This window comes from Equus przewalskii, chromosome 21 (assembly GCF_037783145.1).
Source record: "Equus przewalskii isolate Varuska chromosome 21, EquPr2, whole genome shotgun sequence".
Lineage (NCBI taxonomy): Eukaryota > Metazoa > Chordata > Mammalia > Perissodactyla > Equidae > Equus > Equus przewalskii.
Window position 1 is genome coordinate 10,172,669 of NC_091851.1, and position 27,213 is coordinate 10,199,881.

The 27,213-nt window shown below is 36.0% G+C and overlaps 1 protein-coding gene across 8 annotated transcripts in view; it reads right to left on the reverse strand.

The window, feature by feature from the left end:
* Positions 1-27,213, reverse strand: part of MACROD2 (mono-ADP ribosylhydrolase 2) — a 1,868,269-nt gene that overhangs the window by 1,792,657 nt on the left and 48,399 nt on the right. For all 8 annotated transcript variants that reach the window (XM_070588786.1, XM_070588788.1, XM_070588789.1 and 5 more), the window contains exon 3: positions 2,530-2,637. In XM_070588786.1, the coding sequence (XP_070444887.1) occupies positions 2,530-2,637 (108 nt within the window). The remainder of the gene's footprint in view (positions 1-2,529; positions 2,638-27,213) is intronic.

Below are 27,213 nucleotides of genomic sequence, written 5' to 3' on the forward strand. Positions count from 1 at the left end.
CAGGGTTTTGCTCTGCTGTACACAGGGTCACTTAAGAGTTGGAATCAACTCAATGGCATTAACAATACTGCACTGACCAGTGTAAACTAGAATAAGCCAAAACTTATGTTTTCCCTCCCCCTGGTTCAATATGCTATTGGACTTGACATTGTAAATAAAACCTAGTACTAAATCACAACAACAACAAAAAATAAAGAACATAAGGGCAAGATACTGTTTTGGGAGGTGAAACAAAAAGTAAAAATCCACTAGTCTATATCCTTAAGGGGGAAACAAACAGGTATACAGTCAACAAAACCCAAGAAAAATCTTAACTACTGCTATTATTATGTGGGCTAACTTAAGTGGCAAATTCAATGTTATATTAATAATAAGAAAAAGAAAACTCATGAGAGTGGTCTTCAGGTATTTAAGAAGGAAAACATGTCATTAGTTGTACTCCACAGAACAGAACTAGGATCAATGGCTAAAAATTACAAGAATATACAAGAACACTGGTGGTATATATATATATATAAAATAAAAGAGCTTTCAATTTTTTTTAAATTAAAGTTCACGTTTGTAGAATTTAGGGCATAATAAATCATTGATGACTTACTAATTACAGTGATATCTAATTAAACCTCTGTATTGGAGAGAAGTTCATGAGTACCTTTCCAAGGACTTGTCTTCTCCAGAAGCCCCATAGATCAAAGGAAAGCATCTTGATACCCAGGGCCACAAATGAACAGTCCGGAGAGACTAGATGTAAGGGAGACTTGTAGTCTATGGGTGATCTGAGGATGGAATTCTATTCAAAAGGAGTGATTCATGTCGGTTGGAAATTAAATGACCCAAACAGATGCTCTCTCGTGAAGAGTTTTACATTTTAAAAGAGGAAGTAGAGGAGAAAGGAAGTACAGAGATAGAAGAGAAAGTAAAAAACTGAGCTCCGATTATGGCAAGCAGATACAGTACAAAACAACTCATGGCCATTTCTGAGGGAAGTACAGGCTGACTGGGCTTCCAGACTCCCTGCTAGGTTGCCAGAACTATGCTATACCCTGAACAATGTTCCAGTTCTCCATGAGACCCTTCTGTTCACCTACCAAGGCATGTTCCTACTATCCTGAGTGAATTTACTCATGACTGGAGAGAACCTTGAGACAACGTACAACTTTACCTGAATTCTGCACTCCTGGAAAACAGGGACTGTCAAGAAATTACCCCCCTCACCCAACGCTTTTCTGTTCCAGGAAACAGCTTACTACAAAAGAACCGCTCTTACCCATATGACTTGGATAAAACTCACAGATGACTCCTTGTAATCTATGACAAAGCCAAGACATAGACTCTCCAAATTCCTACTCTTTGGCTCATAAATGATTAGTTGATTTATCCCCATTGACTATTCTGGTTGGTCAATGCCTGTTGACTTGACTTGACCAAACTTTAGTCAAGCTTCTCTCTTTCCTCCAAGCCTCCAAACCTCACCCACCCTTGAACAATGGAAGGTGAACATCCCCTCCTTAATAACCCCTCCCAAGAATCAGCTAACTTTAGGTAAAAACATTCCCTGATCAACAGTCGGATCATGTCACACACTCATCCCATTCCCTCACAACCAATTCTTTCTAGCTTATTTACTCCTCTCTATAAAAGAAAGGCCCTTTTCTGCCTGACCTTTGAGATGCTTATAGATCTCATGATCAAAGTGATTCTTCCTATTGCAATACTCATCTTCCTCCTATTGCGATCGTCCTCCTCCCCTTACTGTAATAATCTTTTTGAATAAAGCCTCTCCTTACACAGATTTGTTTTTGTTTGACACTTTCAACCTGCAAAGAGCCTAACTTTACTAAAACACAAATCAAAATCATTAAATATCCTCTTACTACTGACCTTTATTTTTATAGAATCACAACCATTATGTTTTTCTTGATATACAGCCATGTAATAAAATATATAGGTGATACAGACAACTATAAATAACACTGTTATTTTCCCAATGTTCAAACACAAAAATTACTTAAATAATTAACTACTAAAATAATTAAAATAGTTCATAATGAACACGAAAAGTTGAAACCAAACAACCGAGGCTTGGAAATCACATAAATAATTTCTTTATATTTTACTTTTGTCTGCTGTAGTTCAATCATCTCTTTACAACCTACTCAAAAAAAGCAAAAAAGCTTGATGAATTTATTTTTAGGTTGGCCAATTATTAACTCAAGTATGAAATTAACAATAATATAGCTGCTAAAGTTCCTTCTGAAGAACTTTTTTGCAACAATCTGTCACTTCTCCAGTGATCCAGTATTTTAGTCTCAACTTAGCAAGGATACCATGTAGGATTAGCACATTAATTGCAACACATACATAAAATAAATCCTCAATGTTTTTAATCAAAAAGGGAAATATATAAGACATTTCTATACCAAGAAGGATATCTTTTTCTAAAATACTTATATTCCTGTCTATGAAAAAATAGTTTTAAATAATAAATACTCATATAACAAATACATCACAAAAAAATCAAGTACTCACCCGCATTGACTATAGCATCTACCTCTAGCAATGTGATGTCACCTCTATAGAGAGAAACTTTTTCACTCAAACTTTTCTTGACCTGTGATGTTTCCTGAGTATCTTCTTCTGTAATAAAAAAGGAATACACATTAATAGTAATATCCTTAATTAATTTAATAAAGACAATTTTGACACAAGAACCAATATGGTTCACACTCTGATATATTAGATAAGCAGAAATAAATATGTAAGTATCAGGGATGTGGCTTATTCTCTATTTACTGTGTATTCCTCAATACAAATGCAGTATCACATATATAACAGATATTCAATAAATTTAGATATGTTATATTGGTCAACAAAAAATTCAATGTTGTTTATTATTATTATGAAAATATCAATTTTAAAGTAAAATTATGTGTCACTAGTTTCACAAGAAGATAAGAAAACAATGCACAACTACGAAGACAAAATAACTTTTCAGTGAACAAGCTTATTTCTATTTTATTCCAGTTACCTAAAAGGCATCCTTGAAAAAAATATTTACTCAGAACAAAAAAATTTAGGTTCGGCTCTTTGCTACCTCTAAGTAACAAGGTGTCCCTCAGAATGGGATGAATCAAGAATATTTGAATGTGTGACACTGTTCCTTTCATATCAAATTGTACCAACCTTTCACTCAAGAGGGAGTTGTTAGGTAAAAAAGAAATAGCTCTGTCCTGCACACAACAGCGAGTAAGCTGGTATATTTAAAAGAAGCCAAAACACTACATTCTAAAACCTAACATATTTTTAAATGTTTTAGAGCAATACTATAATTTGAATGTTCATTTATTTTTAACAAATAGTAATATTAAAACATATTAAACAAAGCTGTGTGAAATCAATGTTTAAAAATACATTAAATTGCTATGCATAAAAAGCTTTTTAATATATCTCTAGAAAACCTGATTTATATACTCAAACTTCTTAAAGTGTTTATGATCTGTGCAAATCTTTCAAGGAGGAAGATAATGCTATTAATTCACTATGACATTCTCAAATGAACATGCAATTTTGAGGTATCTGGGGAATTAAAGGTGATAGGTTACAACTCACTTAAACTGTCTTTGGGCCTGAAAGGCCAAAGAAAAAATTGGCCAAGACTAAGGAAATGATCTGTGGCCATGAAAGTGATCTTTCCTCCCTCTGTCTGCCTCCAAAGCATCCCCTTCTTTGCAACCATTTCTCTCCTTAAAGGATTCTAATCAAAATACTCATTGGTGTTAGTAATAGTAATAATAATAATAATGAGGAGAATAATGTGAGAAAATAGTATGTTAAAAGAGTAAAGAAAGACTTTAGAAGGCCTCAAAATAAAAAACGCTACAGTTGACCTAACCACGTCAGGGAATCTTAGAGCACTGTTTTCCTTTTTGAGGTAATGCCTAAGACCACAGACTTTACTACCAGATTGACTCTGTTCAAATCTTCATTCTGCCAATTAACAACTGGGTGACTTTGGATAACTTATTTATTCTCTCCATGCCTCAGTTTGTAAATTACTGACTCCTTCACAGTTAACATGAGTTCATTACACTTAGAATAAAGTTTGCTCCACCATAAGCTCTAAATAAACACTACATTTTTTTACAAAGGTTTCACAAAGGTGATATATTATTTCAGCATCCATATTCAGAATACTACAATACTTAAGAAATATTTTCAAAATATATTATTTTGAATAAGGTATCAATAGATTTTTTATTATTATTATTTCCTATCAGTGAAAGAGATCGGATTTTGTTTGTGCTTTTACCATGCCTGGCCCCAATGACAAAGACTTTGAGGCAGAAGACCTTGAGTTCCACACCCGATCAGTTTCTATTCTTACTCCTTTTATCAAATTAGACAGTTCTGATTCTCAATTAAAGATGATTGGTAGCAATAATATTTGGTGGCTTTGTCAGAAAATTCTGGATATTTGGATTATTGTGAATGTAGAAATTAAAAAGACTTCTCACTGACAATGAGTTTCAGAACTCCATCAGACATTAAACTCATAAGCATATCACAAATGAAAGCAGAAAGATTAATTGTTTCAATTTGGGAGACAAAGTAAATAGATTCCTAATCCATCCTCTATCTGCATTTAGTTCTAAAACGCATTTCTTCATTTTCTCATGAAGCACTATGTATGTAATACTGCATTTAGTTGTGACTTTTAAATATATTTGACAATAAATCACGTATTTCTTTCTTCAAAAGTAAAGAAATTGGGGGCCGGCCATGTGGTGCAGTGGTGAAGTTCATGTACTCTGCTTTGGCGGCCCAGGCTTTGCAGGTTTGGATCCCAGGCATGGACCTACACACTGCACATCAGACCATGCTGAGGTGGCATCCCACATACAAAATAGAGGAAGACTGGCACAGATGTTAGCTTAGTGACAATCTTCCTCAAGCAAAAAGAGGATGATTGGCAATAGATGTTAGCTCAGGGCCAGTCTTCCTCGCCAAAAAAAATAAATAAAAGTAAAGAAATTGTTAAAGAATGGTATTGGAAACTATCAAAGTTTAAACCATTTAGGGGCTGAGCCTGTGGCCGAGTGAAGTTCATGCACTCTGCTTCTACAGCCCAGGGTTTTCGCTGGTTCAGATCCTGATCCTGGGCGCAGACCTAGCACTGCTTATCAAGCCATGCTGAGGCAGCATCCCACATACCACAACTAGAAGGACCCACAACTAAAATATACAACTATGTACTGGGGGGCTTTGGGGAGAAGAAGAAAAAATGAAAAAAAAATAAAATAAATAATAAACCATTTATACCACTGTTCAGTTTTCTCAAAAGAAGTCCTAAACTCTCATCTGCAAATTTAAAAAATGAGATATTTTGAGCCTAAAGGTTCAAGCAATTCAACATATTGAATAGCTAGACTGTGACATGTCATTCAAGTAAGTTACTCAAAATGGTCTTATTAGAATTATCAGCATCGTAATCTCTCTCTGTCATTTTAAAAATTCAGATGAGCATCTTTTTTCCTTATAGCCAGACTTCTACTTGCTGTCCAATTTCTCACATGGTATATTAAAAATGCATAAATGTACTCAAAAGCTACAATTTGGTACTATTAATAATTATCAGTATTTACCTCAACAATAAACTAAATCAAATTACATATTTTTGACCACCAACTGTTCTCTATAAATACAACAATGTACATTACCACTAGAGGCCACTTCTTTTATTTGAATAGAAATGCACTGCCTTCCTTTTCACACAACTGTATGCCATCAGAACTAATCCCAATGTATCACTTCCCATATCTTGGGTTTTCAGTAATAAATAGGACAGAAAATTGTAAAGCATTGCTCTCTCATGGACATTCTATATGTACACAAAGCACTTATTCACATTTTGCACATCCTTGGATTTATCCAAGTGCAAGTTGAATATCTGTCAGTTTGCACATGATAGTAATTGTTTTTCCAGACTGCATACTATTGATATTGCTAAAAAAAAAAAAAACAAACACAGAGCTAGACAGTAATTAAAGGGTAAAAACAGATTTTATTCAAGAACTACTGCAATAGGGGAAAAGAGACCTCAGTATAGAACTGGGCTCACTGCCCAATACAGCACGGACAAGTGAGGATTTATAGCCAAGAAACAGAGTGAAGATCAGTGGAAGGAATGTTTATCAGGAGCAGGGGAAGATTCTAGTTAAACAGACTTAGGATTCTTGCTGAAGGCAAGCCAAGGTGAAAGGCATCACCTGGGGCATAGGGAGGATGCAGAATTTGATCAGATATTTAGAATGATCAGATATCAAGGATGAGGAATTCTTTCTAAACTGATTTAGAAGGATTCTTTCTAAAACTGAACTATGGAGATCTGGCAAGGATCCGGCCTAGTCAAGAAAAGTAAGGTAAGTCTATTTCTCATTTGGTTGCCTTTTGTTCATTAAGGACTAGCTGAGCTATCAGTTGACACCTGGTAGTGGAGGATATTTGCTAAAGGTGGTATGAGCAGTCAGGTATTTAATGAGGGAAATTTCTACAAATAAAAAGAAAAACAAAGATTAATGTTTGGAGCAGACTATAAACCCAGTTTCTGGGTTCAGACAGCAGACAGTTGAGAAGATTTTTAGATGTTGGACTCGAAGCATGCTTTGCAGTTTGAATGTCCTTGGTGATAGTTGAGGTCTTCCAGTGAACTTTCTGAATGGCCCATACAACAGCAGGCACAAAGGTTGCCTATACATGATCTGTTGTGGTGATTTCTTTGAAGTTTTTATCAGGTCATCCAGCTTCAGCTTGCAGGGTTTCAGGAAAACGGCAGTTTTAGCTCTCAACTGATGCCAAATCAGGAGGAGGGGGAAAAAAATGGAAACATTTTGTAGAGCTGTAGCCAGATATTGGAGGAAACTAGAAGAACTGACAGAATGTGCAAGACAACAAACAGGACTACAATTTAATAACCCACAAGGGTGCACTATAGTTTTCCAATGAGACATAAAATGTCTCTCTACCGTCACTCCACTTTTTTATTCTTGTTTACAAAATAAGTCTGGTCTTATTAGATTTGGCCTGATTATTTACATAAGTGCATCAAGAATGGTAATTCACCACTTACCTCAGACAGACTTTTAAAAGCCTCTCAAGGCTAGGAAGACAACTTAAGAACTCACCACCAGATTTAGCCTGTAATACCTATGGATTTGGGTGAATTACTCTCTTTTCAAGGTCCCCTAAATATCTTCAGATTCCTGGGCTTTCCAGGAAGTGACCTTCCTTACTATAAGGCTAGGAACTTTACAGCTAGGAACCCTGTAAACCAGCTACCAGACCAGTTTTTCCTAAAGGGCTTTGTAAAGTCAACCTTAGTTCCTTAAAACTGTCTGATAATATCTGATTCTACACGTCATTCTCAAATATGACATTCCAGTCAAAGTCTATACAACCTATTTTTCCAATTATGTCCTGTTACAAGGAAGACAGATTCTTATTAAACTTATACAAATACTTTTATTGACATGAAAATAAGAATACTCAATAGAGTCTCTGAATTCTGGAGAGATCAGGTAGGAAGAAAAGATAAATGTTTCATTTCTGTTTACGAAAGTTAATCTACTAAATTGTCATGAGTTATAGACACCTTGAGAAAAGAGAAAAGGTGTTCCTTAAATAAAACATTAAAAAAAGCAAGGTTCAAAAACAATAAGCACGAAAATCATAATCATTCTTCATTAGTTCATTCAGTCCCATGTAATTGATTCTTTTTCCCTCAGCCTTACTAAAACAAAAAAATATATACTTTTATTACTCTATTAAACCAACAACTATATTAAGTAATCTTATATACTGAGATCTATATCTGAATTCTCTAGTCTGTTCTATTAAATATTTTTTATAGTATTTTTTTTTCCCCATGTAATTGATTCTTGTTCTGCTTGATCTTGGGTTAGCAGTTTTCTGAACCAGTCAGCTTCTCCATTAGTTCTGGAAATCTTCAGTTGGTCCAGTGGTATGGTCTCACAGTTATTTAAGAAATAATGCCTTCAGAAGCACGTACACCAGAGTACCTGTAATAGTTCTTTCCACGGGTCTCTGATACAGTCACTTTTTGTTGAAGACAAAGCTCTCTTACCCGTAGGTGATTGCAACAGCTTTCAGGGAAGAATCAGAGTAAAACAAAAAGTATCTGTGGATGATAAAAGACTTAAAATGCCCAAAAGGATCTGAAGAGAGTTCATTATAAAAATGATGCAATTAATGAGGGGATTTGGTTATTTCTATTACGTACAATGTTTAAACAACTAGAATTATAATTGATAACATTATACTAGGACGTATCATAGACAAAAAGGGTACTGGCAAATTTCTATGAACTTCATACAATTTCTGAAATATCTATATTAATAATAGATACCCATACAAATACAACTTAGGGAAAGTTAAGCATCACTCCTTATTTGACAATATTTCCCATTCAATTTAATATATCAAATAAACCAAATTATTTTTTAACATTTTTTTTTTACAAGGTGAAAGAACAATCCTTTGAGATTTTCCAGGGACCTTCTGAGGAATATCAATCTCAGTTTGAGATCAAGATATCATTTAGGATTTGATTTTGGGAAGTTGTCAAAAATGTCAAAAGGTTTGAACACTTGATTAAATAGGATCATAGATCACTATGAAACAATATTTAGGTTCTCATAAATGGACAGGATAAAGACAACATAAAGCACAGAAAATCATTTTAATATGACATAGAATCTGTTTCCTAGGCAGATTACTTAAAAGGTAAAGAAAATATTTTACAATCTCTTATCAAGAACAAATCAATAATCCAAGAAAACTTCATTATAACAAAAAGAAAACCCAACTCTAATTTTGCATGACTACATTACTGGGCTCATTAAAAAAAAAAAAACACAATAAATCCATTCAATCATAGGCAACTTGATCACACATAAAATTCCTCTTGCGCAAACCTTCTCTATATCCATTCAGGTTTCATCCTATATTTTTCCTCTTTCTCATTATGGTACCACCAGTGATCTTGATTCAGGACAAAATGATTATTTCCCTTAAAAATGAGAACAAAAATCTTTCATTCCTTGCAAAGTTTGCATACAGAGTTGTTTCTCTTTACCCTTATTATTTTCAATAGTTTAATTTACATATATTAATCATAATTTTTAACTATCAGTACTCTTTATGTTACAGAGAAGACTAGAAAGTAGACAGTTATAAATTATCTGTCACATACCAGCATTCCATAGCAGAGCAGTAAATTTTATGAATATACCATCTCTCAATTCCTAGAGATATATTTCTTTACAGTACAACTTTTCAATATGGCAAAAGAATATTCAAAAGTGGTATTTGAAAAAAAATTGTTCCTTCTACTTTCTACTCTGAGGACAATATTTGTTATTAACTTTGCATCTGTTCTGTAACTGTTTGTAATAGTTTGATATGTCAGAAAAAATTGTGAAAGATTGTGATATGAGGAAAAGAAGATTAACAGGTGTCCTGTCTAGCTTACCCATCAGTGTGATCTCTACCTTTCATTGTCCTTGAGTTACTGTACAATTCTGTGAATTATAGAAAACAGATAATAATGCAAAAGGTTCTTGTCCATGGAAATGCAAATAAATTAAGTTCCCTTGAATGCAACTGATATTGTCCTGTAGACAATTTGCATTTATTTGTAAATTCATTTCAGAGTTCCTTACTCCCCATATATGCATGGTTCTTTAAATTTTCCTTTAAACCAGAGTTAAACAAAATTGTTGACGTGTTCATTTTATATTTGTATGAGTCATAATCTTATCCAGATAAAAACATTTCCCTCTAAATAGACATTTTTATTTAGCTCTAATTTATTTATTTAACTAATACTTGTATAGCATTTACTATGCGCCAGGTGCCATTCTAATGCTTATAAATATTAGCCCCTAGAATCCTCATAACAAATCTATGTAGTATATATTACTACTATTGCCTCTATGTAGATAAAGAAGCTGAGGCATACAGAAATGAGTGGTTTGACCAAGTAGACATAGCTGGTAAGTGCAAACCTGGCATTTGAACCCAGGCAGACCATGATCTTAACCAACAAGCAATAGGCTCACGTTTAGCTATTTTTATTTCAGAGTCCAATTCTGAATCAGACGTCTGTTATCTAGGTCCTGTGTCCACTTTCAGTTGCAAAATGCAGCAACTTCACCCCCCAAAAAAGCATCATTTGCTTTTGTTCTAGGGAAAAAAAATGAAATTGGTTTACCAGAGTTGTTACCATACTTTGAAAATAATACAAAGGCCTCAGTGGTTTTCTGCTACTACTTGACAGTTTCATAACATACAACACACCAGGGACTAGAGGGCTACATAATAAAATTAAATTTGCAGACATTAGTCATGTATCTTCTATTTGTATTTTCTCTTTCTTGTTTATGTAAAATCTCAAACTTGTAGATTCATTTGTACCAACAAATACACTGTTTGCACAGGAACTTCATATACTATTCATTTATGACCTTATTCTGAGTTCTGGCATTTTTTTTGTTGTTTTTTTTTTTGAGGAAGATTAGCCCTGAGCTAACTACTGCCAGTCCTCCTCTTTTTGCTGAGGAAGATCGGCCCTGAGCTAACATCCGTGCCCATCTTCCTCTACTTTATATGTGGGACACCTACCACAGCATGGCGTGCCAAGCGGTGCCATGTCCACACCCGGGATCCGAACCGGCAAGCCCCGGGCCGCTGAGAAGCGGAGCATATGAACTTAACCACTGCACCACCGAGCCGGCCCCTGAGTTCTGGCATTTATGTTATTATTTCACCTCTTTTTTAGGTATCAATAAACCATTTTAGAGATACTTATCCACTTTCTGAGATAGGTATATAATGCAATACTTAGTAACAAGAAAAGCAAACAATCAAATATACATTAACTCAGTAACGAAATTAAGCTACACTAAGAGAAATAAACTTTGTTAACTGAATCTTAATTAAGATAAAGTGACCAAAATTTTCCTTATTTTAAAAGCATAACTTTTAAGACTCTAATAATTATTAAAAATATAACAGAATTTTCATAAAAATCATAATTATATTTTACATTTCAAACTTTTAAAATATATTGAACAAAACTCTCTCATCACTTTCCCTCTGGAAATGCCAAAATACTTAAAGGCCACTTGATAACCAGCTAAGGGACAATCAATGGGTCCTCTCACCTACACCTGGAAGACTAAGATGCTGGGGGATATTCGTACGACATGCCTAAGAATATTCCAAATTTTTATGTTACTGCATATTAATTTCCTCTGTATTTTAGCACTCGGGCATGATACAGAAAAGCCACCAAGGGCACCAATGAGTTGGCTGGTAGTCATACAATAAGGGGCCTGCTGCCAGGAGACCTCTTCCATTCTAAGGATGCTGCAAAAGTCAGTTTGGTTTTAATCCAGCCATATGCATACAAATTCAAATTAAAGTTCCCTAAAGGTAAAACAAAAAAGTTAGTAGGAAGTTATGCCACAAAAGCAAAAAAGACAAAGATCAAGCAAATATCTATAGAAATTAATGTTAAAATTAAATTAAATTTATAATCAAGATGATCAGAAAAATAATTTTGGATTCATTAAGAGGCTTTAAGGATATACAACCTGAAAACTAGAGGAACCCCAGGGATGCAGGCTGTGTTTCTGAGATTCTATCTTGAAAGCAGCCAGCCTGTTGATCTGCACACCACCATCTGCCATCTGACCATGCCTGGCTAATAATCATCACACCATTATTCCAGATTCCTGCCTGTTTTGCCCCTCCAGTTTAACAGCTCACTTCTTTAATTGGCCTGAGACTCAATCCCCCTGCCTCTCTTCCTAGCTCCAACTTCCACAGAGCTTCCGTGAATTAAAATCTCAGCAAGATTCCCTTTCTTTTCAGCCCTGGGACTTCAAAGTAACGCTGCCAGGGACAGTCAAGGAAAACTCTCATATTTGAGTGAGATCTCACCTAAGCAGGGAGGCAGGAATTCCAGGCACGATAGCCATGATAAGTAATGCGGAAAATACAAAGTCCAGCCAAGATATGAACTCCACATTCTAGCATAATGATAATATATCATACACACATCACTTCAATACAAGGAAGAATATTATAAATGCCACGAGAAAGACTCACAGTGCTTCGGGATTCAGACAGAGAGAAATAACATTCAATAAAGTTTTATGAAAGTAAAGACTTCCAAGCTCAGTTTTAAAGGATCAGTAAGAGTACCAGAGGGCTGAAGGGTGGAATGAGGGTGACAAGGGGAAGGACATTCCAAAATCACAGAGGCAGAAAATAGAGTATGTGTTGAGGAAAAGTAAGGATTCGTCCATAACGAGAATACAGAGAGCACCAGAAACTGGGGAGTAGTGGCAGATAACACTGGAACTATTCAGGTTGAACCAGATGGTGGAAGGCCTGAGATGGTGGCTGTTTGGGATCCATTAAAGAAGTCACAAACCGACAGCTGTTGCTTGAATTCAGCCCAAAGGTAAGATTTTCTTCAGCTTGAACAGCGTTATTATTGTTGTTGCTTTCTAAGTTGCACTTTTAATTTTTAATTAAATTTTAGTATTCAAAATCAGAAGATTTCACATTAAAACTTAGATTTCCCACTTCTCTTGAAAAATCAGATCTAGAAATACTGGGCCCACATCCTCACATGACATGTGAGTAGAGGCTCTGCCCTTTGGACAGGGCATCCTTTGCTTTCTAATTTACAACAGAGTATATTTGTTATACTTGATCCAGGCTGGCCTCACTCAGTTATGTTAACTGCCTGTCTCCCACAGGCATTTAGTTCTTAGATTTCTGCAGAAGAGCTTCAAAAGATTAACGTCTATAACTCCAAGGTATCTATTAGAAATCTATTAGAAATAGAAAAAAGTTACTGAAGTGGCATAAAAAAGGTATGGAGCCAGTTTCCATCAAATCAAAACAACTATTTGCATGCCAAACAATAAAACTGTAATCAAAACTTATATTGGGATCTGGAATGTGGTAAAAACTCAGTAATGCAGAATGTGCTTTGTAAATTGGGCCAAAAAGACTCCCAAAGAATCACACTTACCTGGGTCTATGCCCTATATAGTACTCTTCTACAATGACCCTGAACTTTTCCATGTGATTTGCTTTGACTAATGGGACATCAACAAAAGTGAGCCAAGCAGAGGCTTAACAAGTGCTTGTACATTGCTTTGCCCTCTGTTATGCTAAGACCAACAAGTGACAAAGCCCAGGCTAGCCTACTGGAGAATAAGAGGCCACTTGGAGAAGAGACAACCCATCCCAGCTGAGGCTCACTAGACCAACTAGCCTGACAAACGCCAACCAGACATGTGAGAGACTATCTAGAAAGAGCTACCTTCAGACAACCTACCAGCTGACTATAGAACCTCCTGGTTAACCAGAGACTAATGACTATAATTTTTAAAGAATGTTTTGGGGACAGCCTGGTGGCACAGTGGTTAAGTTTGCACGTTCTGCTTCGGCAGCCCAGGGTTCGCCAGTTCAGATCCCGCTGCGGACATGGCACTGCTTGGCTAGCCATGCTGGGGTGGGCGTCCCACATATAAAGTAGAGGAGGATGGGCATGGATGTTAGCTCAGGGCCAGTCTTCCTCAGCAAAAAGAGGAGGATTGGCAGCAGATGTTAGCTCAGGGCTAATCTTCCTCAAAAAAAAAAAAGTTTTAAGTCACTAAATTTTGTAAGGGTTTGTTGCACAGCAAAGCTAACTGATATGGGAAGGAAGAGGGGTGGGGCAGAGAGGGGGCTTTGAAGAAGATTCAGCATAAAAATGAAGTCACAAACCCCCAGCATAACAGCTACTATGAGTTAACCTAGGAGAGAGGGTCTTCCAGTCTAACACCTACAACAACTGAAAGAAACAAAATTTGAGAACAAATGGATATGCTGGAATAGGGAGAAATGTGTGTACACAAGAAAGGAGGGGTGCTCAGCATCATATCTTTAAATAAGAACAATGGTTCCATCTGTATACATCCTAACTCCACCCTCTTTTCCAAAACAATATGGTCAAATTTTTACCATCTATTTCATATGGCCCATCTCCCTATATTAACACTTTGAATCATTATAACCACTCTATTAAAGTAACTTAAAGAAACTGAGGCACAAGGAGATTAAGCAACCAACTTGCCCAAGGTCTTACAACTGACAGACCTGAGATTTGAACTCTGGAAATATGGTTCTAGAATCCATGTGTTTAACCACTGTGCAATAATGCCTCCTAATAAGGATCAGCCTCACAAGGTCAAAAAAATTATATCCATAAGTTCTTTAAATAAGGACACATCATTTTCATAGGATTTTCTTTTTGGAAGTTTACTATGACGTGAAGATGTTTAGGGCAGGAGTTTAGGCGTTAAAATATGTGTTTTATCCTAATGATATAATCTACTAAAAATCAATTTAGTTAAAAATTATGAAATTACTACACAGTATGGCTCTTAGTCTAAAGATTATATAAGAATAATGCAACCTAATACTTTAATCTTATATAAAAACCAATTAAGTTCATAAGGTTATACTCCAAAGAAAAGGAGAATGAAATTTCTGCCCTTTTAGTAAAGTTTATAAGATCCTAATTTATAAAAACAGATAAATGCTGGTTCAAATAAAGAAATAATATAAAAGAACTAGAAAATCAGAAAAATAGTACCATATATACTTTTGCCTTATTTTTCATAATTTAAATGTAGGATTTTTCAGTCTGTAGGTTAAGACCGTTTAATGGGTTGCAAAGTCAATGTGATAGATTGCAATCAAGTTTGTCACAAAATGATATAGAATTACAATATTACAGTGCATTGCACATAGTAAGGAAAATACTTTTTTATGAAAATTTTGTTTCAGTTAAACATATATACACATTTATGAGTCATAATATAAAATGTTTGTTACTGTGGATCTTGGGTAAATTTATGAAATTTTTGAAATCATTGTGTGTGTTTTTCTCTACCCTCTGACACAAAAATGTTTTAAAATATTGTCATTTTGGCATTTTGTCATTTCACAAAAATGAAAAAAATTTAAAGAGTAGTTTCAAAATATTTCTGTAAGATTTCTGGGGTGCAGAATCAACACCTAATTACTTGACTAACATATCAAGATTTTACAGTTTGGCACTGAGGCAGCTATCTGGTAAATGCAAAATTCATTGACTAATTGGTTACTGAATGTGTTTATGTTTAAGAGGGCCTGGTTGTTCTATAGGGGTCAAAATCCCCAGAGTAAAGCACATGATAATGGACTTCTCTATATTATCACATACAAAGCTATAACTAATTCACTGGTGCAACATAAGTGAAAAGTCATCATTCTCAGAGATACAATTTAACCTGTAGTAGATACCTGAATCTAAACAAAATAGGGGAAAGAGGGAATAACAAGACTTGAGTTTACAAAAGGAAAAAACTGGGGGCCGGCCCAGTGGCGCAGCAGTTAAGTGCACACGTTCCACTTCGGCAGCCCAGGGTTGGCCAGTTCAGATCCCAGGTGCGGACATGGCACCGCTTGGCACGCCATGCTGTAGTAGGCGTCCTGCACATAAAGTGGAGGAACATGGGCACGGATGTTAGCTCAGGGCCAGTCTTCCCCAGCAAAAGAGGAGGATTGGCAGCAGTTAGCTCAGGGCTAATCTTCCTCAAAAAAAAAAAGAAAAAGAAAAAACTGGAATTCTCTGGAACTTTTGAAAGAGATCTTGGAACTCTATAGACAAAGAAACCAAAGTCCTGAGAGGTTATGTTACTTGCCTAAAACCACAGAACTAGGTGATGGCAGTCCAGCATTTCTTTCCCTCCATAATGATGACACACATTTCACATGTGATTTTGTAGTTTAATGTTATTTAAAAAAACATATCTTTCTATTTCTGTTACAGCTATATATGTACCTGTATTATCCGCTCTTCTAAGAGTTAAAGATGATGTAATAAATACAGGTTCTGGAAGCATTATGCCTGGATTTGAATTCCAGCTCTGCTACTTACTAGCTATATGGCATTGGTCAAATTTAACCTCTCTAGGCCTTAGTTGCCTCACCAGTAACATGGGGATAGTCCCTATCTTATAGGGTTGTTGTGAGAATTAAATGAATTAAGACATATTAAAGCATATGAAACAGCGGCCTATACATAATAAAAACACAATAAAGGTTACCTGGTGGGAGGAAAAGTAGAATTACTACTAATCTGAAAGTTTGGGCAGAATAACTTCTTTGTGCCATATATTCCATCCAGCACAATACTTACTTTGCAAGAAATATTGATTGACTATGCTCAAATACCCACCTCCAGCAGGTAAGCCAGAGGTGACACAACCTAGGAGCTAGGAATAGAAAAGAAGTTTCTCACCAGAAGCTCAGAAGATACTAAAAATAGGTGAGTATACATAGTCAAGGGCCCCACTGGTATGTAAGATTGAGGGAAATTGCAAGGAAGAGCGTGAAGGATCATCAGAGAACAGAAGCCAGCAGTCCCAACACCAACAACAGAACAAAACAGGCGGGTCAGGAGTCTAGAAGGAATCTAGGTTGACTGGCCAGAACTGCCACAGATGACAGTCTATGGCTTTCTATTAAATGCAAACTTGGCAGGGCCTGCAGGGGTCTGGCCAAATTTAAAGGAGCAGAGGTTGAACTAACACACCAACAGAGTTTGTGAACTATTTGTTCTTGCTTTCCCCGCATAGTGCTAACATCTGCAACAAACTTCGAGTTCTCTTAGACTGTATTAACCATTAAAATATCAAAAATATCATTTTAGCTCTAGTACTTTTTTACTACGTGTCAAAATAGTATTTAATTTTCTCCCAGAATTCTTTGAATATTATGGTAATTACTACTTAATTAATATAATCACTAACCTTGGTTTGTCTTTAAGTCACAAGGTCGCTTCATTATCATCAATATAATTTAATTAACAGCAGGATTGCACTTGGCACTATGCCAGATGCTACAAAATTTAAATTAAGCATACAGCTGTGGCCCACCAAATACCAGTAGAAGAAAATCACTGACCTATTTAATCGAAAAGTAGGATTGGAAGGGAGCCTAAATAGAAACCTAAATCCCTGAGGAAGCTCTTAAAATAGTCTTAGCTTGAATTAAGACTGTGGCAACAGAGACAGGAAAGGGCAAATGCCAGCAAAAATACTCAAGAGTTACATTTAACAAGTGTTAGGGTCTCACCGGAGGAAAGAGAGGACAGGAAATTGCTAAGGGTGACATCCTAGTTTCTGATCTAGGTGGCTACGAGAGGTAGTGCAGTGGGAGAGCCAGTTTAGGAAGGAAGACAATCAGTCTTGGATATCTCAAATTTGAACTTCCTGCTGAATGCTTAAATAGAGGTGTTGTATGTACAGGTGCTGGTGTCGAAAGAAAGGATCTCAGGGGGCAGGCCTGCTGGCATAGTGGTTAAGTTCGTGTGCTCCACTTCAGCGGCTCAGGGTTTGCAGGTTCAGATCCTCGGCATGGAACTGCACTCTGCTCATCAAGCTATGCTATGGCAGTGTCCCACATACAAAATAGAGGAAGACTGACAGAGATGTTAGCTCAGCAACAATCTTCCTCCAGCAAAAAGAGGACGATTGGCAATGGATGTTAAGTCAGGGCCAATCTTCCTCACCAAAAGAAAGAAAGAAAGGCTGTCAGGCTGGAAATGTAGATTTGAAAGACATCCTCATGTAGTAGGAGCCCTGGGTGAGATCCTCATGGGTGCACATGTAAATGAAAATGGGCCAAAGACAGAATACTGGAGAACACCAACCTTTATAGGTAAAGGGAAACATGAAAAAGACACAAAGAACAAACACTTAGGAGAGAAACCAGCAGAAGCCTATGGAAAACAAGAATAAACAAGTGCAGCTTCAAATGTCATAGAGTCATCACTGGTGACCTTAGCAAGAACAGTTTCAACGAAGCCAGAACATGGACGTGCCTAAAACTGATCTTAAACTATTAATGCCCACGAGATGGTAGAGAAATAAGATGGAAAGAATGTGTGCCCCTGAATGAGCACATGGAGTAGAACTTTCAGCTGACCTGAGACATTACCCTGTAAAGTAAGAAATAAAGTTCAGTGTTCTTTAAAGCATGGAATCATTGATAAATCTCTTTGTTACAACAGCCCAAACCTTTCCCTAACTTACCAATCCAGCAAACAGATATACTATAACTTATCTAATCAATTACTTTTGACAACGTTTAGGTCATTTCCCATTTTTATTGTTAAAAATAATATTAGAATATGAAGATCTTTATTTATACATAAATCTTTGAACACATCTCTGATTACTTCTTTGTTTTCAACTCCTAAAATAGAATTACTGAGTCAGACACAGGCTTTTGATGCAGACTGCAAAATCACACAGTTTTATTTACATAGGGATAAGGGGGAAACACAAACAAACATGGCTTTAGACTGTGAGAAAAGAGAGAGGGGGTACTCACATAATGATATGACTTCAAAAGGATAAGGCAATGGAGGGAATGTATATCTATATCAAATCATCACAATGTATATCAAATTATCACATTGTACACTTTAAATATTTCATTTTTCAATTATACCTCACTAAAGTTGAAAAAAAGATAAGGCCTGAAAAGAGGCCATTAGATTAGAAGCTCCTTGTTTATCCAAACACGGCTGAGAATCGTAGCAGTCAGATTTTATTAGATTCTGCATCTTCATTAACTCTTCTAATTAGTGACCCTTAAGTCCTCCAACTTTAGTTCAATTTTAAATCTCCTAACTCTTATCCAACTAGGCTGTAAATCCTACCAACCCTACTCTTAAAATATCCCAAATCCATTTTCTCCTCTTGACACTCACTCCAACTACCATGGTGTATGGTTAAACATTAAAATAAACTAAATCAAAAGATAAAAGTCCCTTGACCTAAGCTGTCTTATAAACCTCATTTTCCACATCTCACCCATCACTACGCTGTCTTATCAAACCAGCCTCTTTAAAGCTTCCGTGTCTTTGCAAATATTGGTCTCACTAACCAGAATGCCCTTCCCTTTCATCTGCTTGACAAACTCCTACTCATCTCTTAGGAGCTAGTACAAATGTCAGATGTTTTGTGAATTCTTCTCCACTACCCCAAATGACTTTTGTCATTCAATATATTATATAGTTATCACTCATTTTATAAATTATTCTCAGTCTCTGAAATGAGAACGTCAAGGTTAGATTCCTGTCTTTGCATATTTGAGTCCTTCCAGATTCCTAACATGATGACTGACACGTTGTAGATACTCAAATATTTACTAAAGAAGGAAGGAAAGGAAGACTGGAGGGAGCATGGTAGGAAAAGATGGAATAAAAAATAAACTAATACAAAGGATATTTTCGAAATCAAGGCTAATCATTTGAAATAGTTCAATGAATAGTAACAGAAAGGCTTATGTTAAACTAATGCAAGTTTCTATGCAGACGTAGTAACGACTTGGATATGATATTTTAATTTCCTGCTTTACAAATCACTAACTTCCAAAGCTTCTATTTTTCATTCTTTAATCTTTAAGGAAGTTTCACCAAGTACGTCCCATAGAACAAGGCAAAATCTCTGGGGGTAGGGCTGGAGATCTTCATTTTAGCAAGCTTTAACGTAATTCTTAAGCACATTAAAGTTGGAGAACCAGTGTTCTAAATTATTTTATATATAAAATCACTAATATAATTTTTAAAATAATAATGGAAACCCAAAAAACTTTTATAAACTATATATACCATTCATAGGAAGTAAAACCTATTGACATTTACTTTATTAACTCACTGAGTCAAAGTGTGTTCCTGAACTTCTCCACATTGTCACAAACATGAAAAGATACATAACTCCTAGTTATGCATAAGATGATGGTAATGATAAATTCCATAACTACACACAAAATCATTACTTTTGAGGTCATACATTAGCAGAATTTAAGAAAGATTATAAAATCTGCAATTCTAGAAATATTTAGGGGAAATAAACATCCTGAAACTCTGGGCCAGCACCCTCTCAACCTCTTCCTTCAACAATTTTTACATGATTAAGATCAGACTTTCAGTACTGATTTGTAAAATCACACACATTTGCATAATTTCCAAACTATACTAGAAGTGCCAGTCCTGAAGAAAAAATACATATATAAGAAAATTCACACTTTTAAAGAGATTTTTATTTCTTAGGTTATCTTGACAAAATATACTAAAGATTATTTTTAAATATTTTCATATACTTACATGCAATTTTTAAAAAGAAACTTAAAACACTGACAACTCAATAATAACAAATTGAAATGAAATTTTCAGCAGCAGACTTTACATCCAACTTCTTTCAGTGGAATCTTCTAAAAGATGCAATCAACAGTGTACCTAGGGGCTGGCCTGGTTGCACAGTGGTTAAGAGCACACGTTCCGCTTCAGTGACCCAGGGTTTGCCGTTTTAGATCCCATGTGCGGACATGCACCACTTGGTAGGCGTCCCACATATAAAGTAGTGGAAGATAGGCACGGATGTTAGCTCAGGGCCAGTCTTCCTCAGCAAAAAAGAGGAGGTTGGCAGCAGATGTTAGCTCAGGGCTAATCTTCCTCAAAAAAAAAAAAAATAGTGTACCTACATGCAAAAATAATACAAAGTACATTTAAAAAAAAAAAAATTAGCAACCTTTTTCCAAATGTACATTTTAAAAGAAAAAAAAATTAGCAACCTTTTTCCACGTGAGAGTGCATGATGTTCATACTTCTATGGCGTACATACATATATAAATGATAAGCTGAAATGAGGAATGTAATAGCTTTAAGATAACTGATGAATATAAAATAAACAATTTCCCCTTTTTTTTCTTTTTTATTAAGATTATGATAGTTTACAACCTTGTGAAATTTCAGTTGTACGTTATTGTTAGTCATGTTGTGGGTACACCACTTCACCCTTTGTACCCTCTCCCCAGCCACCCCCCGCCCTTCCCCTGGTAACCAACAATCAGTTCTCCTTGTCTATATGTTAACTTCCACCTATGAGTGGAGTCATACACAGTTCGTCTTTCTCTATCTGGCTTATTTTACTTAACATAATACCCTCAAGGTCCATCCATGTTGTTGTGAATGGGATGATTTTGTCCTTTTTTATGACTGAGTAGTATTCCATTGTATATATATATACCATATCTTCTTTATCCAATCATCAGTTGATGGGCATTTAGGTTGGTTCCACGTCTTGGCTATTGTAAATAATGCTGCAATGAACATAGGGGTGCATGGGACTCTTGGAATTGCTGATTTCAGGTTCTTAGGATAGATATCCAGTAGTGGGATGGCTAGGTCATAAGGTATTTCTATTTTTAACTTTTTGAGAAATCTCCATACTGTTTTCCATAGTGGCTGCACCAGTTTGCATTCCCACCAGCAGTGTATGAGGGTCCCTTTTTCTCCACAACCTCTTCAACATTTGTCACTCTTGGTTTGGGATATTTTTGCCATTCTAATGGGTATAAGGTGATATCTTACTGTAGTTTTGATTAGCATTTCCCTGATGATTAGTGATCATGAGCATCTTTTCCTGTGTCTATTGGCCATCCTTATATCTTCTTTGGAGAAATGTCTGTTCATGTCCCCTGCCCATTTTTTGATTGGGTTGTTTGTTTTGTTGTTGTTGAGCTGTGTGAGTTCTTTATATATTATGGAGATTAACCCTTTGTCAGATAAGTAACTTGTAAATATTTTTTCCCAATTAGTGGGCTGTTTTTTTTGTTTCAATCCTGTTTTCCCTTGCCTTGAAGAAGCTCTTTAGTCTGATGAAGTCCCATTTGTTTATTCTTTCTATTGTTTCCCTCATCTGAGGAGTTATGGTGTCTGAAAAGATTCTTTTGAACCTGATATCAAAGAGTGTACTGCCTATATTCTCTTCTAGTCCCCTCTTTTTATTTAGTCACATTTTATTTACTTATAAGGATTGCCAAATGATACTAATATTTTCATGGCTATGTTATTAAGATATCAGACACCTAAGTAAGAACGTAAATCATAAATATTTAAAAATCTATCGTCCAATTTGAATATTAGAATCAGTGAAACAAGGGCTATTGAATTTTCAGGGACAAAGACTGAACCCAATAAATTCATTAGCTGGCCAAGATATACAAGGGACGAACAGGTATACAAACCCCATGCACATTCTAAAACACCACTAAAAGAAATACTGAAGCCTGTCTATAAATAAGTCACGGTAACCCAAGAACACCACTATGGTTTAAGTGCACTAGTAGTGGGCACTGAAACCTTTAAAGAAAAATATTCCAATTCTCCTTCTGAGCACATGGATGGTTACATTTCCCCCATCCCCAACCCAGATGTCAAATGCTCCCAGGGTGCGTGCCTTCTGAACTCCTGCTGAGATCAGAAATTTCATCTATGTCCTCAGCCTAGTTGCTGAATGTTTCCTTGAGTTCACTGAAACTTAGCTGTCCTTTAAGAACAGCAACTCATTTCAAATGGAGATTTTTTTTTAACTCTAACCACATGTGCCTCAAAGCTAAGAGATATGATAATGCTCCCCACCTGCACAGCCAAACTATTTCTGTTCCTTCCTCCTCCAACTTCCCCTGAGAAGCACTGCTCTCTTTTCTTCACTGGAGGCATCCTCCATCCTCCCAGTCACTGTACACCTTCTTCCCAGCTCAACGTCCTCGTTCATTCTAATCCTATCATCATTCCTAGCGACATCAACGTTCACTTGGTCTTTTGGTTCCTTGGCCTTCTCACCTCTAACAATCTTCACCTCTAACTCACCTCACTCATCCATTCCCACTACAGGTACCAGTTGCGAAATCATAATCTCCAACATCTCAATCCCTGATGACTGTCTCCTAGCCTTTCCTTCACTCAATTTTATCTTATCAAGGTCTTCAATCGTTAATCTCACCCTTTCTACGATCTGCATCACAGCTAAATTTCTCAAAGTGTTGTCCATATTAATTTTCTCAACATCTTTACCTCACATTCACTCTTCCATTTTTCAGTTTTTTAAATAAAAGTTTAAAGTAGGGGCCAGCCCTGTGGCTGAGTGTTTCAAGTTTCACGCACTCGGCTTCAGCAGCCCTGGGTTCACAGGTTCAGATCCTGGGTGCAGACCTACTCCACTCATCAGCCATGCTGTGGAGGCATCCCACATACAAAGTAGAGGAAGACTGGCACAGACGTTAGCTCAGGGCTAATCTTCCTTAAGCAAAAAAAGAGGAGGATTAGCAATGGATGTTAGCTCAGGGCAAATCTTCCTCTCACACACACACAAAAAGTTTAAAGTAAAGCACACAAAAATTATATTAATATAAACTTTTAAAAGAAAAGCACTTTTTAAAATAAACATCCAAGTACTCACCACCCAACTTAAGAATTAAAACACCACCAACATATCTGAAGTTCCCTGTTTGCCTCTCTCCAAAATTTCATGTTAGTTATCCCTGTTAAAGTTTTAACGATATTCATATATTCATATATAACATATTTAACTTTGACTATTTTTGAAATTTATGTAAATGGAATCAAATAGTAAGTATTCTTGTGTGACTTGCTTTTTTTGATCAATATTATGTTTTGAGATTTCATCATGTTGATGCATGTGGCTTTAGCCCACCAATTTCTGTTGCAGGATAGTATTCCATTTTATGTATATGCCACAATTTATTTATCCATTCTCCTGCTGATGGATATTTGGGTTGTTTCTAATTTTTTTGCTTGTATGAACAATACTGCTAAAGAACATTCTTAAGCATGTCTCCATGTACACACGTGCAAACTATCATGATGGTATCTAACTGGGAGTAGAAGCACAGAGTCACAGAGTATTCATGGAATGGATTTAGTGCCAAAAAGCCTTCTTAAGTGGTTGTACCAATTTATACTTTCACTGAGTCACTCTTCAGCCTTCTACAGTCTGGTTTCTGACTATGTTAATCCACTGAAATGGCTCTTGTCAAACTCCCCAATGATCTATATATTGTCAAATCCAATGCCACCTTTCTGATCCCATCTCACTCAATTTTTTAGAAGCATTCAACAGAAATAACTACTCATCTTCTTGAAACATGTCCTTTCCTTAGCTCCCCTGACCGTTCATTGTCCTAGTTTTCCTCCCAACTCAGCAGCCATTCCTTCTCAGTCTCTTTTGCTGGCTCTTGCTGCCACCTCTAAAAGCTAAAGTTGCCCAAATCTCAGACCTGAGCCCCTTTTCTTCTCTCAATACCTGCGCTCACCCTGGGGGATTTCATCCAGTTCCATGGTTTAAATACCAGAAATGTAAATGGCTCCCAAACTGAATATCTCCAGCCAACATGTTACCTGAGATCTAGCCTTCATCAGTAAAGTTGTTCTACTTCCAAAACATATCTCAAATCCACCTACTTCTCTCCATTTCCACTGCCTCCACCTGGTCCAGGTCACCATAAACCACTCAGCTGGACTAAACAGTCCCCATTTTCACTTTTTATCCTCCTCATCTTCTACAATATATTCTCAGCAACAAGAGTAATCTTTTTAAAAGTGAAAGTTCACTCTCCTGTTGAAAAACAGAAATTATCCTCCAATATCTATTATCCATTTCTCCTGTTTAGTAACAACCCATACCTATACACAGGTTTTAACAGAGTACATGGCAAAACAGCTAGGGACTACACTTCCAAACCTCCCATGCTACTAAGAATGGCCATGTGACTAAACGATGACTAATGAAATGTAAGTGGAAGCTACACTCAAAAAAGCAGTTCCTAACCCTTCATTCCCTCTTTCAAAAGTGAGACATGAACAATGTAGATGGTAAGTTGGCTTGGACCATACAGACAGGGATAACACCTTACCAGATAGTTAAAGACCAAGACAGAGGGAACCTTAGACAACCTTGTAGAACAAAGTCAGCCACCAACTCTGGACTGAGTTGTTACACAAGAGGAAACCTCTTGTTTGAGGCCCTGTACTTGGGGGTCTTTTTGTTACAGCAATTGAATCTATAGTTTCTCACTTTACTTGGAATGAAGTCTAAGCTCCCTACCATAGCATGTAAGGTCCTACACAATTAGACCCAGTCATCTTCTCCCTCCCAATAAGTTTGCTCCAACCCAACTAAAACTCTGCCCTAGACACTCTTCCCCTAGATCGTCATATGGCTGGGCCTTTCTATCATCAAGTTAGTAAATGAAGTATCATCTCCTCAGAAAAGCTTCCCTTACTATCCTACCTAAAGTAGTCCCCTCTCTTCAATTAGCATCTTAAACAATTTTATCTTCTTCATAGCACTTACCGCTGTCTGAAATTGTTTGTTGATACTGTTTGTCTATTCTAGGTAAAATGTAAACGCTTCGGAAGCAGAAACTGTTTGTTCGTGACTATATTGTAAACACTTGGCAAAATGCCTGACAGAAGGTATAACAAGCAATGTTGAATAAAAGTTCTTCAAAAGATAAAACTCTTTACTTCATCACTGCATTCACTGCACTCGGCCTGGACTGCTCCTCACCTAGCTCTACGTCCCTTTTTGTTCTTCAAGACTCAGCTTGAATGTCACCACTTCAAAAAAAGCCTTCTCTGACCAACCTATCTAAGCAGACCAATCTCAGCTGCAGTAAGTCATTCCCTCCCACTTCGTCCTGATTATTCCCTTCATACTACTCTTCCAAATATAAAATTTTCTTCTTATTGACCATCTGCCCCAAAGAATGTAAAGCTTCATGAGAACAGGGGCCCCATCTGTCTTTTTCATTTATATTCTTATTTGCCTAGAACAGTGTCTGGTGCTTAGTAGGTACTCAATAAAATTTTGAGTGACTAAATTGATCACTGTAAATATGGTTATAAGACAGTGTGCGTCTCATGATTAACTGAAGATTAAACAAAACACAAAAATAATTTAAAAATAAAATTTAATCTGAATCATAAACAACATCAATAAATGACAAGAGTGAGAGGTAAAAGGATGAGAGAAGTGAAATTGTTTCATCTTAAATTGGGGGAATTAAAAGAAATTATTTTTGATACTGATAATTAGAAAAATATATTCAAATATTCGGAAAAATTTCAAGATTATTTTCAGCACCATTAAAAATAGTTTAATCTCCTAAACATACCAAGAAAACGGTCTGCATAACAATAAAAATAAAGTATAAAAAGTAAAGAACATTTATGATTATGAATGAAAATGAATAAAAATTCCTTTATAAAAGTCAAGGACTCTCAAGATGGGTGAAAATTCTATAAAGGGAAAATAATAAAAGAAAAAGGAGGGCAAAGATATAAGTGGTAAATGAAAACAAAAACAAAAGCCAGAATATAATTCAAGAAAAAAAATGTTTTGTTTGGTTTTGCTTTTAATGTATCCTGCAATATACAGCAGGACAGAGAAGAGTTGGGATTGGATGTGAGAACATACAGGCAAATGACTGGCAGAGGATTTTACTTACTGACATCTTCAATAAGTGATAAAATCGTGGTTAAGTTGGATTGAATTTCTACTATTATTTTAATAGTATCCTTGCACTAAAGCAACATTGTTCCCTTAATTTGAACTTGACTGAAGTATAGAATACACGCAAAAAAGCTCACAAATCATAAATTATACAACTCATTAAATTATTCCAAAGTCAGCATGCCCATGTAACCACCATCCATATCAACAGAACATTACTAATACCTAGAAGTACACCTAATTCCACTTTCCAATCACTATCCCTTCCTCTTCCACAAAAGTACCCATTATCCTGAAGTCTAATTCCTAGGTTAGTTTTGCCTGCTTTTGAATTTTATATACGTGGAATCATATACAATATGTATTCTTTTGCATCTCGTTTCCTTCAATGAACAGTATTATTTGTGTAATTTATCTTTGTTGCTGCATGGAGCTGTAATTTGTACATTTTCATTGCTCTACTCATTGCTGTATAATACTGAATTGAATATACCACAATTTATTTATCCATTTTAGCGCTGATGAATATTTTTGCTTCTAGGTTTTGGCTAACACAAATAATGCTGCTTTGAACATGATTGTATTTGTCTTTTAGGGGATATCTGCCACAAATTCCTATTGAAATTGCTGGGATATATAGGTATCTGTGTACACAAAGTTTTGGTAGATGCTGGCAGAATTTTCAATAGTGATTTTT